The sequence below is a fragment of the Salvelinus alpinus genome, chromosome 1, assembly GCF_045679555.1.
Source record: "Salvelinus alpinus chromosome 1, SLU_Salpinus.1, whole genome shotgun sequence".
Classification (NCBI taxonomy): Eukaryota; Metazoa; Chordata; class Actinopteri; order Salmoniformes; family Salmonidae; genus Salvelinus; species Salvelinus alpinus.
In genome coordinates, this window is record NC_092086.1 from 89,831,078 (window position 1) to 89,848,389 (window position 17,312).

General features: G+C 42.4%; 1 protein-coding gene across 1 annotated transcript; it reads right to left on the minus strand.

The window, feature by feature from the left end:
* Window positions 1-4,009: 4,009 nt before the first annotated feature.
* Window positions 4,010-7,097, minus strand: LOC139533516 (brain-specific homeobox/POU domain protein 3-like). The gene is made up of 2 exons (XM_071331608.1): window positions 6,752-7,097; window positions 4,010-6,133 (listed from the first exon to the last, which is right to left on the minus strand). Exons 1-2 carry the CDS (start codon window positions 6,869-6,871, stop codon window positions 5,210-5,212), a joined length of 1,044 nt encoding a protein of 347 aa, XP_071187709.1. The 5' UTR covers window positions 6,872-7,097; the 3' UTR covers window positions 4,010-5,209.
* Between the last annotated feature and the right edge of the window lie 10,215 nt (window positions 7,098-17,312).

A 17,312-nucleotide genomic window follows, 5' to 3' on the forward strand; every position in this document is an offset into this window, starting at 1 on the left:
CTCTGCATGTGTGATTCCCACCGTGAAGCATGGAGGAGGAGGTGTGATGTGTGGGGGTGCTTTTCTGGTGACACGGTCAGTGATTTATTTAGAATTCAAGACACACTTAACCAGCATGGCTTCCACAACATTCTGCATCTGGTTTGCACTTAGTGGGACTATCATTTGTTTTTCAACAGGACAATGATCCAACACACCTCCAGGCTGTGTAAGGGCTATTTGACCAAGAAGGAAAGTGATGGAGTGCTGCATCAGATGACCTGGCCTCCACAATCACAATTACTCATCCACAATGGTTTGGGATGAGTTGGACCGCAGAGTGAAGGAAAAGCAGCCAACAAGTGCTCAGAATATGTGGGAAATCCTTCAAGACTGTTGGAAAAGCATTCTTCATGAAGCTGGTTGAGAGAATGCCAAGAGTGTGCAAAGCTGTCATCAAGGCAAAGGGTGGATACTTTGAAGAATCTCAAATATAAAATATATTATGATTTGTTTAACACTTTTTTGGTTAATACATGATTACATATATGTGCTATTTCATAGTGTTGATGTCTTCATAATTATCTTACAAAATAGAAAATTGTCAAACTAAAGAAAAACCCTTGAATGAGTAGGTGTGCCCAAACTTTTGACTGGTACTGTATATATAAATTTTTCATATATATTTTCCTTTATTATTTTCCCTAACCCTACCACCCTAATGGACAACAACACTTAGGGGTCTACTTCCAGTTTATAAAGACTATATACATTTTATAGACACAGTATATTTTACATTAGTTATATTTTGTATGTCCCAACCTTGAGCTACCCTCAAACAAGTAGTGATTTATTTATGACGTAAATGGACATGAAGCCTATGAGTTTTGGCATTAAGGTGAAATTCGATTTCCTATTGGCTTTTAGCCTACATTATTAGCTTATATATCGATAGATTCAATTCAATTCAATTCAAGGGGCTTTATTGGCATGGGAAACATGTGTTAACATTGCCAAAGCAAGTGAGGTAGATATTATACAAAAGTGAAATAAACAATACAAATTAACAGTAAACATTACACATACAGAAGTTTCAAAACAATAAAGACATTACAAATCTTATATTATATATATACAGTGTTGTAACAATGTACAAATGGTTAAAGCACACAAGTTAAAATAAATAAGCATAAATATGGGTTGTATTTACAATGGTGTTTGTTCTTCACTGGTTGCCCTTTTCTTGTGGCAACAGGTCACAAATCTTGCTGCTGTGATGGCACACTGTGGAATTTCTCCCAGTAGATATGGGAGTTTATCAAAATTGGATTTGTTTTCAAATTCTTTGTGGATCTGTGTAATCTGTGGGAAATATGTCTCTCTAATATGGTCATACATTGGGCAGGAGGTTAGGAAGTGCAGCTCAGTTTCCACCTCATTTTGTGGGCAGTGAGCACATAGCCTGTCTTCTCTTGAGAGCCATGTCTGCCTACGGCGGCCTTTCTCAATAGCAAGGCTATGCTCACTGAGTCTGTACATAGTCAAAGCTTTCCTTAAGTTTGGGTCAGTCACAGTGGTCAGGTATTCTGCCACTGTGTACTCTCTGTTTAGGGCCAAATAGCATTCTAGTTTGCTCTGTTTTTTTGTTAATTCTTTCCAATGTGTCAAGTAATTATCTTTTTGTTTTCTCATGATTTGGTTGGGTCTAATTGTGCTGTTGTCCTGGGGCTCTGTGGGGTGTGTTTGTGTTTGTGAACAGAGCCCTAGGACCAGCTTGCTTAGGGGACTCTTCTCCAGGTTCATCTCTCTGTAGGTGATGGCTTTGTTATGGAAGGTTTGGGAATCGCTTCCTTTTAGGTGGTTGTAGAATTTAACGGCTCTTTTCTGGATTTTGATAATTAGTGGGTATCGGCCTAATTCTGCTCTGCATGCATTATTTGGTGTTCTACGTTGTACACGGAGGATATTTTTGCAGAATTCTGCATGCAGAGTCTCAATTTGGTGTTTGTCCCATTTTGTGAAATCTTGGTTGGTGAGCGGACCCCAGACCTCACAACCATAAAGGGCAATGGGCTCTATGACTGATTCAAGTATTTTTAGCCAGATCCTAATTGGTATGTTGAAATTTATGTTCCTTTTGATGGCATAGAATGCCCTTCTTGCCTTGTCTCTCAGATCGTTCACAGCTTTGTGGAAGTTACCTGTGGCGCTGATGTTTAGGCCGAGGTATGTATAGTTTTTTGTGTGCTCTAGGGCAACAGTGTCTAGATGGAATTTGTGGTCCTGGCGACTGGACCTTTTTTGGAACACCATTATTTTGGTCTTACTGAGATTTACTGTCAGGGCCCAGGTCTGACAGTAGATCTAGCCTACTGGTTAGGCCTTTTGACCATCCATTTGTTGTATTTTAAGATATTAGATGACCAATGTTTTTTGTTTTGTTTTTAATTCTTATTTTTGTTGTCACATTTCCTCATTCTCCCCATTCTATTTCTAAGTCCTCAGTGGTAACCCTCCTGATGTGTCACATCAAGAAGTTCAGTCCCGCTAACAGTAGTATAGCACCATACCAATTCCACAGTCTAATGGTTGTATTGAGTTGCTCCGAAAGAAAAGGACCCGGGCGCGTGTTGGACAACACAAGGCGGCAGTCCATTCAGCGAGAGGAGATCTCCTTCTTAATAAACACATACAAAAATCAATAGTATCATAACAGCTGATATTTATTATTCATTAATAACGAGTTTTACAGGCCTGAAACCATCCGCTGAACACAAGGGAGAGCACTGGAACCCCTAACATTTTCTGTACTGACAATCTCTGTCAACCAGCGTCTGTCATGTCGCTGTTTCCGTATCTGACTGGCCCCTATCGGACTGCGGCATCTGGTTTAACTAGTTTGGACACAACTGGATTATATACACACACCTGTCTGTCTGGAAAGGAGGTGTCAAAAATAAATTATAAACTGTGTGGTTCGATCCCCGATCGCTGATTGGTTGACATCTGTGGTATAACAGACCGTATAAAACTGGTATGACAAAACATGTATTTTTATTGCTCTAATTACGTTGGTAACCAGTTTATAATAGCAATAAGGCACTTCGTGGGTCTGTGATATATGGCCAATATACCACAGGCACTCTGCGTAAAGAAATGCCCTTAGCCATGGTAAATTGGCCATATACCACACCCCTTCGTGCATTATTGCTTAATTAGAAGCTGATATTTATAATTGATTGATTTCTTTATTAGCCAGATTATATTTACTTAAATGGTTGCAGTAATCTTTAAATCCTCAGCATTCCTCTAAATTTAGTTTTGTTTCAGAGTGATACAGTCAAGTATTATGGGCCTAAATCATATGCATCAACGAATAACTTATCTCTTAAACATATTTCATGGTGTCATCCACAGTTTACTTAAATATTTATTTTTTAATGTTTGTAAATAATTAAAAGTGTATTTGGTCTGATTTTTTGTTGTTGTGAAACCCTTAAGGCCACAGTTTATGACAAGTTCGGTCTCATTCAAAGTTTTTTGAGGTGCGAGGAATAATAGTAACCATTTTTCAAAAGACTTGAGTTTGTATTTTGCTATTGGTACTAGGGAAAAGTGTAATGTATGCAAATCATTTGGTAGTGATAATATTATAGGCCTAACCTAGACTCGATCATGTATTCCCTCCCCGTGATGGCTTATTCTAAATGTTATTTCTCATTGAAACAAATCAATATAAACAAAATCTGAACCAGAAAGTATCATAATACATTAATCATTGATCAATATCGAATGGAATCATTCATACGCTCAATAGATTTGATCATTGACGTAGTCTTCATCAAGTTCTGTCCACCACCAAATTCAGAAACAGATTTAAATGGTTCCACTCTAGAACTGATCCGTCAACCTCCCATCACGAGAGTGTTCTCTCGTTTCGAAGCACCATCTGCTTTCCATTCTAGCAGACGAACAGATATCGAATGGAGATTGTTGATATATTTACCCCAAAATAACTTATAGGAGAAGATGAGGTAAAACGTGCATGGTTTATTTTAGTTTCTGTCGCTTACACAGACACATTAAAGCACATATTCACAAATATACGTTGTATTGTAAATAAATTAAGTTCAAATAAATAAATAGGTTAATAAAAAGAAACCTAACTAAGTAAAATTATGAAAATATAAATAAGTGAACAATTCCTCATGTTTAAAATATCTACAAAGTGCATTGAACTCTGGGAATGCAAGGTAACCATTATTTCCATCCATGGCCCAATAATAATAATAATAACACAAATATTTTCGTTTCCATGTGAGGACATAAAAGGGCAGTTTTACAACGTAATTATTCTAAATAATTTGATTGTCAAAGCATCATTGCAGTGAAATTAGTACAGACATACACCATGTTTAGCCGACATATCTGTGAGTCATCTAATTCAACCTTAACTTCGTGGATAAAAACGAAAAAACGAATGAACGATTATTTTTGTGTGTTTTATACTCATACAGTCCAAAATGACCATGAATGTGCCAACACTAGCGTAATGAGGTAGACACAGAGAAGTATACTGTGTATGTTCGCGTGTACGTGCGTTTGCCCGTGTGTATGCTCTCTTATTGCAATGCATTCAGATGGGTTTTTAGAACTATAAATTCACACATAACGCCCTACGAGTAAACCATGCAATGGATTACAGTAATACCCCCGTGTTACGGAGAGGCAACCATCTCTGAGACACATAATGATGATAACATTAAGCCCTAAGCATTTCTGCAAACAACAATTTGATTATTATCATTTTTTTAAATAACGAACTAGATGCGCTCTTCACACAAACAGGTGCAATGTATTCACAACAATGTACAATGATAAATATAAAACAGTTATTCTGACTCAAGAGAATAATAACAAGTATTATTCGATTTCAATTTTTTTGTACAATAATTGCCATGAGTTTAGGGGTGGGTTTTCTCTTTTCCGCCTCAAGAGTATGATGACTTCGATCTCCTATTTCACTGTTATTGTATTCGTCGATATGTTGAGTTTTAAATGTCAAAAGTTATAGCCTACGTTTTGCCCCGGGGGATATTGGTTTTCAAGTCTTTATCCAATTCAAAGGAGCGAAGCGCATCTTGTCTGCCAGCCTCGATTGGCCACATTAGCCGTGTGCCTATTTGTTTCTGATTTGTCTATTCGATTAAAGTTTTGCTCTGCCTTTGGCCTAGTGTGTGGCAGAGAACTTCATCCTTTTCTGCTTTTGCCTTTGATTGCAAAACCACACCCTGACCACGTTCTTTTTCAGGTCCAGTTTCTCGGCTATCGCTGCAATCTTCTCTGACGAGGGCCTCGGCTGCACGGCGAAATATGCCTCTAAAGAGCGCTTCTCCGGAGCAGCGATGGAGGTACGTTTTCTCTTCTTGTCTCCTCCGTTGAAAATCTCCGGCTTGGTCATTTTCTCCCGCTGCGCCCTTTCTGCCTCCTCCAGCCACGCTTCCAGGATGGGTTTTAGGGCCACCATGTTATTATGAGACAAGGTGAGGGACTCGAACCGGCAAATCGTGCTCTGACTGAGGCAACCAACCCCGGGGATTTTAAGGTTCGCCAGGGCCGAGCCCACATCCGCCTGCGTCACCCCCAGCTTGATCCGCCTCTGCTTGAACCGCTCTGCGAAGGACTCCAGTTCCCTGGGGTCTGGCTCTGAGTCCCCGCCGCCGCCCAGCGAGGTGTGCGAACCCATGCTGTGGGGGTGCATGTTCATGGCCTGTTGGTGATGATGGTGGTGCTGCATGTGGTTGATGGCGGACATGTGGGCATGCGGATGGGAGGCCGTGGAGCAGACGTCAGAGCCGGGCATTCCTCCCAGGGAGATGGACATGCCGGGGGTCAGGTGGTCCAGAAGGTCGCCATCCAGGCCCTGAGAGCCCTGGTGATGGGGGTGGTGATGGTGGTGCGAGGTGAGCACGGATGGGTGATGGAGGTGGGCCGAGGACGAGGTGGGGGTACAGGTCATGCTGGTCATGGTGGTCATGGTGTGGTAGGTCGCGTCTGGCTTGTAAGGATGGCTCTTTGCGATATCCACCGCCGCCAGCGCTTCAGCCCTCTGCAGTAAAGTCTCATCAAATCCGGCAAAGATGTTGCCCTGCAGCTGTGCGATGGAGAGGAGCAGGGGAAGCAGAGGAGACAGGTTATTAATGCTGCCCAAACAGGCAGAGTTTAGGATAACTTTGGATGATGTTTTTAAAATGGAAATGCATTACGCACGAGGTTTGAAATGTTTACATTTTGTGGAAAGATTATAAATGACATTATCCACAATAAGCAATTTATCATCCATAATAACAAATCGTTAAGTTAATGTAATGTACGTGACTATAAACCCAACTATTCATATGCCCAAATCCTCCACTGCACCATCACTTTTGATTATTCGTTAATAATGAATATTTCAATCCTCTTCAATAATTTCTCTGCACCATGGAATGAGACGAATTTGACATGAGACTAACTGAATACATTATACTAACAATACGATATTGACAATACGTGGTTTTCGTGTAATTACAAAGCATTTAGCGAGTTGTTTTACCCAATTCCACATGTTCTATTCTCCCCTACAATTTATATTGATTATTGCATTGTTGGGTTTAGAGCTAGCAAGAAAGGCATTTCACTGTACTTGTGCACCTGACATTAAAACGTGATGGCTATGAGACTATACATTTCATTCGTGATAATTGGATAATTTGAATGTCAAGTAACTCACCGAGTGCGTGGGCATGCATGCCCTCCGGATGGCCTCCGAGCTCGATTGCAGAGGCGTGTATTTCGGCTCGTGCAGTATGGGATGCATACTGAAAGGTTGTTTGCTGTTCATTGACATCATGATTGCAGAAGTTAGTGAGGGCCGTTTTCCGTCTTCCTCGTTTGGCTCCGTGTTGGTCCGTTGTCACTAGAAACGTCTCAGGATTAAACAAATTGATAGAATTGTTGGTTGTTTGAGGGTGGTGGTAGTGCTGTTACCGATGACAGGTTTAAACCTCCTGTCTGCTCCCCTGTAGGTATCTTTCTATCCGTTCGGACTCCTCCGCTTTTAGCTCTAGTATGGATGCTACCTAGCAGCCACCTAAAATATAACGCTGTGTTACTGGCCCCGCCCCAACGGTGGGTCATCACCCCCTCCTTTCCCCATTGTCTCCAAATGTTATTGGGAATTGGGTATTTAACCACGCCTCTTTGGTGAAAACCACCACCCACTCCGAGGCGATGATTGGAAGTTTGATTTTGACAGGTGCAATGGCTGGTTCTCAGACCGGCAACACGCTTTGTGCAGGTTGCTGTGCTTTCTATTGGATCGGTTGACATTTATTCGATGTCCTAATTTCTGTCATAACTTTGTAATAGGCTTTTTTTTCAATGAACATTCGATGGTCTAACGACATTTTTTTTGTCTTTGCTGAAACCAAAAAACTCCAAAGTGATACCTGAAATGAAATATAAATAATAGCCAGCAGTGAAAGTAGATTCAGACAAGCTTCTGTTAAGGTTAAATTATGAATTGATGGACGACCAAACAATAATCCTCCCTGACACCATTCCCTTTTCTTTTCTAGCAATGAATACATACATTAATCGTAGTTAATTTACTTGTGGTGCAAACCATAGTATGGGATCCCCAATTAAAGAATAAACAGGTCAGAATGGATATGAAGCACAGGGAGGATGATGAAATATTTACTCTTTTACCGCAGGTCAACAGAGCAAGTGCTGTCAATCACAGCCTATATCAGTCAGGCTGAGGAGATAGTGATGGAGATGGACCACCACTCTAGTCATGGTTCCCCATGCCCCTGTCTGCCCCACCCTGTTGGGCAGGGCTCTCCTAGAAACCCCCATCACAGATGTGGGGCTGGGGGCTTTCTTCCTGACATTTTCTCTTATTAACATTATGTCAATGTTGAATAGTTATAGATTTTATAGAAAGTTCTGGTTCCAATGGGTTGAGCCACCCAAAAGGTACAAATTAGATGTCTCCATCCGCAACATTTCAAGCTAGCTTACACTCACCCCCTTTAAACCCGCTGCACAGCGACCCCAGCTGTCAAGCTGAGCCCAACTGCTCATCCGAGTCACCACTGTTACAGAAGTCACACGCTGCTTGCTAAGCAAGTACCACTTCCTCCTGAGACGGCTCACACTGAAACAAGGACCTCTGCCCTGCTAGCAGGGTTGTATAGGTATCTTTCTAAATGTAATCTGTTACAGTTACAAGTTACCTGTCCAAAATTGTAATCAGTAACTTAACTTTTGTATTACCCAAACTCAGTAACATAATCGGATTACTTTCAGTTACTTTTAGATTACTTTCTTACTAAGAGTCATTAGAATACAAAAATACTTTAAAGTACTACTCAAGTAGTTTTTTGGGGTATCTGTACTTTAATTTATTATTTACATTTTTGCCAACTTTTACTTTAACTTCACTATTATTTCTAAAGAAAATAATGTACTTTTTACTCCATATATTTACTCATTACATGTTGACAGGAAAAGGGTCCAATTCACACACTTATCAAGAGAACATCCCTGGTCATCTCTGCTGCCTCTGATCTGGCGGACTCACTAAACACAAATGCTTTGCTTGTAAATTATGTCTGAGTGTTGGAGTGTGCCCCTGGCTATCTGTCTAAAAAAAGAAGACAATTGTGCTGTCTGGTTTGCTTAATATAAGTAATTTGAAATGGTTTATATTTTTACTTTTGATACTTAAGTACATCTTAGCACTTCCATTTACTTTTGATACTCATGTATATTTAAAACCAAATACTTTTAGACTTTTACTCAAGTAATATTTTACTGGGTGACTTTCACTTTTACTTGAGTCATTTCCTATTACTTTTACTCAAGCATGACAATTGAGTACTTTTTCCACCACTGATAATAATGAATATTAACAATTGAATGACATCTATTTTAGATTTTACAAAGCTGGCCTTATATTGATGTTGCATTTAACTTCATGGGTTAGGTATGTTTCTAACCCATTGCTTTCTCCTTCAATACAGATAATAATACGATTAGGCTATCTTTACAATTAAAACCAAAGTCTGTCAGATTTCCAGTCATTACAATTGATTAAATACCCCTTGATCTTCAGGAATATGACTTGGAAACATTGATTAGAAAAATTATCTTACATGAACATAACCGCAAACCTAAGGACTTATTATCCTACTCTGTTGTTTATGTTTTTGTTGTCATGGAGGACTGATTGGGCCAATCGCATCAAAGCAATGTTGAAATGATCGCCTATTGTTTACGTTTTTCTTGGTGACACACATATCTCGATAATTTCAGCTGTTGAAGTCTAGCCTATTAAAAGTGTACAAGTTTGAGCAGGTATGTTAGGCCAGTGGAACAAATACTGAATCAGCACAAATTGGATTGAGCAATTAAAAGCCCATCTCGTGGTCTTTTGAAATTCAACTTGTTTTTGACAGTATGTGGAGCACAACACCACAGAGTTTAGAAGAGAGGAATTCCCTCAAACTTGTATTCCGTGTAGGCTGGGATCCACAGTATGCAGCAACAGTTGCAAGAGCACATTTTTCAATGGCTGTCCACGGCTCGCAAAAACAATGATTGATAGGCAATGATTGATAGGCACTTCTTTAATGAAATTATTGAGTTACATAGGCTACATTTATACATTTGTAAACAGCCATTCACAACATCCACAATCCGTAAAGTCGCGTATAATTGAGAGAGCCGCAGTGTGATTCACATCAATGCTATGTAGATATCAATAAAAGGCCAGGTGATATCTGTATCTCCTGTATGCTGCAACATTGCTGTCGACCTTACCTCCAAGCTTTAATGCCGTCCATGCCGTCTCTAGGAGGGGTGCGTCACTTGAGTGGGTTGAGTCACTGACGTGGTCTTCCTGTCTGGGTTGGCACCCCCCCTTGGGTTGTGCCGTGGCGGAGATCTTTGTGGGCTATACTCGGCCTTGTCTCAGGATGGTAAGTTGGTGGTTGAAGTATCCCTCTAGTGGTGTGGGGGCTGTGCTTTGGCTAAGTGGGTGGGGTTATATCCTGCCTGTTTGGCCCTGTCCGGAGGTACCATCGGATGGTGCCACAGTGTCTCCTGACCCCTCCTGTCTCAGCCTCCAGTATTTATGCTGCAGTAGTTTATGTGTCGGGGTGCTACGGTCAGTCTGTTATATCTGGAGTATTTTTCCTGTCTTATCCGGTGTCCTGTGTGAATTTAAGTATGCTCTCTCTAATTCTCTCTTTCTTTCTCTCTTTCTTTCTTTCTTTCTTTCTTTCTCTCTCTCTGAGGACCTGAGCCCTAGGACCATGCTTCAGGACTACCTGGCATGATGACTCCTTGTTCTCCCCAGTCCACCTGGCCGTGCTGCTGCTCCAGTTTCAACTGTTCTGCCTGCGGCTATGGAACCCAGACCTGTTCACTTTGATTACTATTATTTGACCATGCTGGTCATTTATGAACATTTGAACATCTTGCCCATGTTCTGTTATAACCTCCACCCGACCCTGCCAGAAGAGCACTGGCCACCCCTCATAGCCTGGTTCCTCTCTAGGTTTCTTCCTAGGTTTTGGCCTTTCTAGGGAGTTTTTCCTAGCCACCGTGCTTCTACACCTGCATTGCTTGCTGTTTGGGGTTTTAAGCTGGGTTTCTGTACAGCACTTTGATATATCAGCTGATGTACGAAGGGCTATATAAATACATGTGATTTGATTTCATTCAAGTTTGATGTATAATCTTTAGATGCCAACAGTAGTCTCACCATTGGAAGACCTAGTTAGTACTGTAGCCTTCAAAAACCTATTCCTGCTCATTTCCTGCAATTCATTAAACGCATTTGGTCTGTATGGTCTCTGACTTGTGGTCAGACTAGCTCAGGTGGAACAAACTTAAACTTGCACCTTTTTTCAATGCTGATTTGAATGTCATTGTGAAATAAAAAAAATTATTTAACCTTTATTTAACTAGGCAAGTCAGGTAAGAACAAATTCTTATTTACAATGACGGCCTAGGAACAGTGGGTTAACTGTCTTGTTCAGGGAAAGGTGTCATCATGTCTTTTTTTGCATACTCTGAATTTCAAAGTAATCTAAGAAGTAATCATATAGTTTTTCAAAAGTATCTGTAATCCGATTACAATATTTTTAGCTGGTAATGTAACGGATTATAATTGCTGTTTTTTTCTAGTCCATTACAAGTAAGGCAATCAGTTGCTCCCCAACCCTGCTTGCTAGCACACATGACCGGCTTCCTGAAGGGTCTTACCAGTCAGCGCCACGTGAAAAGCTAGCTATTTGATGCCGCAAGTGGGGACACTACAGGCTGAGGAGTACATTTCACACATCCACATGTGCTAAATTCACCCCTCAAACTGTAGATTCGAGTCACGGCACCATTGTTACCGGATATCAAGTTCATCCAGAACATTTCAAGCTAGCTGTGGAGTGAGCTTATGGTACATTCTTAACTCTCTTACTTTTGCATAGAAATTAAATGCTGAAATGGTAGTTTACAGTAATTGTAGTTACAATTAGTGAAACAAGTGTCACAAAGTGCCATTTAATTCCAGGTACCAGTAGTGAAAGTGCAACAAGAAGTGTTACTATATTATTATAAATCAACTTGTATCAGCGTTGAAGCTTTATCTGTCACATTCTGACCATAGTTCTTTTGTATTTTCGTTGTTTTAGTGTGGTCAGGGTGTGAGTTGGGTGGGTTATCTATGTTTTGTGTTTCTGTGTTGGTTTTCTTGTTTGGCCTGATATGGTTCTCAATCAGAGGCAGGTGTTAGTCATTGTCTCTGATTGGAAACCATATTTAGGTAGCCTGTTTTCTGTTGGGTTTTGTGGGTGGTTGTTTTCAGTCTTTGTGTGTCTGCACCAGACAGAACTGTTTCGGTTTTCACTTTGTTGTTTTGTAATTTGAAGTGTTCAGTTTTGGATTATTATTAAATAAGATGAACACTAAGCACGCTGCGGTTTGGTCCTCACCTTCTTCCACCGACGACAACCGTTACAGAACCACCCACCAACAAAGGACCAAGCAGCGTGGTAACGTGCAAAAGCAGCAGCAGCGAGCGCAGGACTCTTGGACCTGGGAGGAGATTCTGGACGGTAAGGGACCCTGGGTACAGGCTGGAGAGTATCGCCGCCCCATAGCTGAGCTGGAGGCAGCGAAAGCGCAGAGGCGGTGGTATGAGGAGGCTGCACGTAAGCGCGGCTGGAAGCCAGAGAGGCAGCCCCAAAAATGTATTGGGGGAGGCACACGGGGAGTGTGGCTAAGCCAGGTAGGAGACCTGAGCCAACTCCCCGTGCTTACCTTGGAGAGAGAGGGACCGGACAGGCACCGTGTTATGCCGTGAGGCGCACGGTGTCCCCGGTGAGCAGGCATAGCCCGGTGCGGCACACAGCAGCGCCTCGTATCGGCCGGGCTAGAGTGGGCATCGAGCCAGGTGCCATGAAGCCGGCTCAACGCATCTGGTCTCCAGTGCGTCTCCTCGGGCCAGGGTACATGGCACCAGCCCTATGCATGGTGTCCCCGGTTCGCCAGCACAGCCCAGTGCGGCCTATTCCACCTCGCCGCACTGGCTTGGCTACGGGGAGCATTCAACCAGGTAGGGTTGGGCAGGTTCGGTGCTCAAGACCTGCAGTGCGCCTCCATGGTCTGGTCTATCCGGTGCCACCTCCACGCACCAGCCCTCCGGTGGCAGTCCCCCGCACCAGGCTGTCTCTCTGTCTCCTCACTTCAGGGTCTCCCGTCTGTCCAGCGCCGCCAGGGTCTCCCGTCTGTCCAGCGCCGCCAGGGTCTCCCGTCTGTCCAGCACCGCCAGAGTTACCCGTCTGTCCAGCGCCGCCTGAGCTGCCCGTCTGTCCAGCGCCGCCACCGCGGACAGATGCCCACCCAGACCCTCCCCTATAGGTTCAGGTTTTGCAGCCGGAGTCTGCACCTTGGGGGGGGGGGTACTGTCACGTTCTGACCATAGTTCTTTTGTATTTTCGTTGTTTTAGTGTGGTCAGGGCATGAGTTGGGTGGGTTATCTATGTTTTGTGTTTCTGTGTTGGTTTTCTTGTTTGGCCTGATATGGTTCTCAATCAGAGGCAGGTGTTAGTCATTGTCTCTGATTGGGAACCATATTTAGGTAGCCTGTTTTCTGTTGGGTTTTGTGGGTGGTTGTTTTCAGTCTTTGTGTGTCTGCACCAGACAGAACTGTTTCGGTTTTCACTTTGTTGTTTTGTAATTTGAAGTGTTCAGTTTTTGGATTATTATTAAATAAGATGAACACTAACCACGCTGCGCTTTGGTTCTCACCTTCTTCCACCGACGACAACCGTTACATTATCAGGGTGTTGAGATAGCATGGTCGCTCTAACTGGGGATCTGAAACCCCAGGCGTGTTTTGTGTGTTTCTCTGTGTGTGTGTGTGTGTGTGTGTGTGTGTGTGTGTGTGTGTGTGTGTGTGTGTGTGTGTGTGTGTGTGTGTGTGTGTGTGTGTGTGTGTGTGTGTGTGTGTGTGTGTGTGTGGGTGCGTGTATGTGTGTATGCATGTGTGTATATGTGTGTGTCAGTGAGACACAGAGAGAACTGTGAAACCCAAGCCCTGTCAAAGCGGAGGCCCCACAATAGGCAAAGGAGTCTCTTTGACTGTGAGTCAGAAACAGAAACCTGAGCATGGTGATGGTGTCGGGGTGCAGCAGGCTCAGGCTGCAGCCATTATTCCCCAGCAAACGCCTGGCTCTCCTCCGATCAGTGGCAGGACCGCGGCACCCTCTCATCAAATATACATCAGCTCAACTGGGAGAGGCACTCCTCTGGGACAAACAGACAGATACTGTAGGCAGTGGACCGTGGACTGCAGATGTAGAGGAGCAGACAGATGGACAGGGAGAGAGGGATAGACTGATGGACAATCAGAGAGAGAGTGACATAAAAGACAGAGAAACACACAGTAAATTAAAAGACAAATTGATTGTCATAAAGGAGCAGAGAAACAGGCATGCAGACAAGCAGACAGAAGAGACATACAGACAGAAAGGCACAGACAGAGAGAGAGAGAGAGAGAGAGAGAGAGAGAGAGAGAGACAGACAGACAGACAGACAGACAGACAGACAGACAGACAGACAGACAGACAGACAGACAGACAGACAGACAGACAGACAGACAGACACAGTAGTAAAAACTACACAAGAATGTGCACATTTACAGTACCAGTCAAAAGTTTGGACACACCTAATTATTCAAGGGTTTTTCTTTATTCTTTTACTATGTTCTATATTGTAGAATAATAGTGAAGGCATCAAAACTATGAAATAATACATATGGAATCATGTAGTAACCAAAAAAGTGTCAAAAAATGTCAAAAACTGTTTTATATTTTAGATTCTTCAAAGTAGCCACCCTTTGCCTTGAAGACAGCTTTACACAACAGTCTTGAAGGAGTTCCCACATATGCTGAGCACTTGTTGGATGCTTTCCTTCACTTTGCGGTCCAACTAATCCTTAGCAATCTCAATTGGGTTGAGTTCGGGTGATTGTGGAGGCCAGGTCATCTGATGCAGCACTCCATCACTCTCCTTCTTGGTCAAATAGCCCTTACACTGCCTGGAGGTGTGTTGGGTCATTGTCCTGTTGAAAAACAAATGATAGTCCCTGTCACGACTTCCACCGAAGTCGTTTCCTCTCCTTGTTCGGGCGGCGTTTGGCAGTCGGCGTCAACAGTCTTCTAGCCATCGTCGATCCACTTTTCATTTCCCATTTGTTTTGTCTTGTTTTCCTACACACCATGTTTTCCATTTCCTTCATTATTTGTTGTGTATTTAACCCTCTGTTCCCCCCCATGTCTTTGTGTGGAATTGTTTGTTGTAAGTGCTTGTGCACATGTTACTGGTGTGCGTCGGGTTTTTGTAACCATTTTCTGTTGTATTTTTATGCCGTTGGTTTTTGGATTAAAACTGCTCCGGCTACTACCTAGTTCTGCTCTCCTGCGTCTGACTTCCCTGCCACCAGTTACGCACCCCTTTACAGTCCCACTAAGCGTAAACCAGATGAGATGGCGTATTGCTGCAGAATGCTGTTGTAGCCATGCTGGTTAAGTGTGCCTTGAATTCTAAATAAATCACAGGCAGAGTCACCAGCAAAGCACCCCCACACATCACAACTCCTCCTCCGTGTTTCATGGTGGGAACCATACATGCAGAGATCATCCATTCATCTACTCTGTTTCTCACAAAGACACGGCGGTTGGAACCAAAAATTACAAATTTGGACTCAAATTTGGACAGATTTCCACCGGTCTAATGTTCATTGCTCGTGTTTCTTGGCCCAAGCAAGTCTCTTATTATTATTAGTGTCTTTTAGTAGTGTGTTCTTTTTAGCAATTCAATCATGAAGGCCTGATTCACGCGGTCTCCTCTGAACAGTTGATGTTGAGATGTGTCTGTTACTTGAACTCTGTGAAGCATTTATTTGGGCTGCAATTTCTGAGGCTGGTAACTCTAATGAACTCATCCTCTGCAGCAGAGGTAACTCTGGGTCTTCCTTTCCTCTGGCAGTCCTCATGAGAGCTTATTTCATCATAGCGCTGGATGGTTTTTGCAACTGCACTTGAAGAAATTTTCAAAGTTCTTGACATTTTCCGCATTAACTGACCTTTACTTCTTAGAGTAATGATTGACTGTCATTTCTCTTTGCTTTTTGAACTGTTCTTGCCATAATATGGACTTGGTCTTTTACCAAATAGGAATATCTTCCAGCGGTGTGGACTCGAGTCACATGACTTGGACTCGAGTCAGACTCGAGTCACAAATATGATGACTTGCAACTCGACTTTGACTTTAACACCAATGACTCATGACTTGACTTGGACTTGAGCCTTATGACTCGACCTGACTTGATACCCTCACCAAGCCCAAATATTAAAAATTGCTATTAAAAAAAGTGTGCAGTGCATCACCTCTTCATTTAACGGATTACAAAGGCAGTTGATAGCCTAAATCCTGCCTGATGTTATTACTGTTCCTAAAACCATTGACATACATTAGCCTACTGTAACCACACAGAGAGAGAGTGTGTGTGTGTTAAGGTGGGGCGATTGTGTACAAGCCTACATTGCCCGATTGTGCCCAATAGCAATCCTCGATAGTCGATCACTATTTTCAATGAAAATATCATGTTTATTTGGAAAGTAATAAATATATAGATATTTTTAAAAGCATTCATGATTTGCGTAAATGTATATGCTAACTATTACTCTTGTTAAAAATATGAAGAGCACATTATGACTTGTTTAGGACTCGAAACTCAAAGTTTAGGACTTGAGTCTTGACTTGATACTTGATGGTCATTGCAATACATTCACAGATTTCACAGCACACTGTGTGCACCCAGGCTCCTACTCCACCTCTACCACATATCTACAGTACAAAATCCATGTGTGCTTGTGTGTATAGTGTGTATGTTATCGTGTGTGTGTGTGTAGGCATGTGTCTGTGCCTATGTTTGTGTAGCTTCACAGTCCCCGCTGTTCCATATGGTGCATTTTTATCTGTTTTTTTTAATCAAATTTTACTTCTGGCATTAGTTACTTGATGTGGAATAAAGTTCCATGTAGTCATGGCTCTATGTAGTACTGTGTGCCTCCCATAGTCTGCTCTGGACAAGGGGACTGCGAAGAGACCTCTTGTGGCATGTCTTGTGGTGTATGCATGGGTGTCCGAGCTGTGTGCCAGTAGTTCAAACAGACAGCTCGGTGCATTCAACATGTCAAAACCTCTCAATAATACAAGTAGTGAAGAAGTCAATCTCTCCTCCACTTTGAGCCAGTAGAGATTGATATGCATATTATTAATATTAGCTCTCTATGTACATCCAAGTGCCAGCCGTGCTGCCCTGTTCTGAGCCAATTGCAATTTTTCTAAGTTCCTTTTTCTGGCACCTGACCATATGACTGAACAGTAGTCCAGGTCCGACAAAACTAGGATCTGTATGACCTGCCTTGTTCATAGTGCTGTTAAGAAGGTAGAGCAGCGCTTTATTATGGACAGACTTCTCCCCATCTTAGCTACTATTGTATCAATATGTTCTGACCATGACAGTTTACCTTCCAGGGTTACTCCAATCACTTTGTTCACCTCAACTTGCTCAATTTCCACATGATTTATTACAAGATTTAGTTGAGGTTTAGGGTTTAGTGAATGATTTGTCCCAAATACAATGCTTAAGTTTCAGAAATATTTAGGACTAACTTATTCCTTGCCACCCATTCTGAAACTAACTGCAGCTC

Coding starts and splice junctions, on each gene's coding strand:
- LOC139533516 (XM_071331608.1), bottom strand. CDS start 6,871: ATGATGTCAATGAACAGCAAACAACCTTTCAGTATGCATCCCATACTG. Junction 6,134..6,751: donor CATGCATGCCCACGCACTCG/GTGAGTTACTTG, acceptor TCCATCGCACAG/CTGCAGGGCAACATCTTTGC.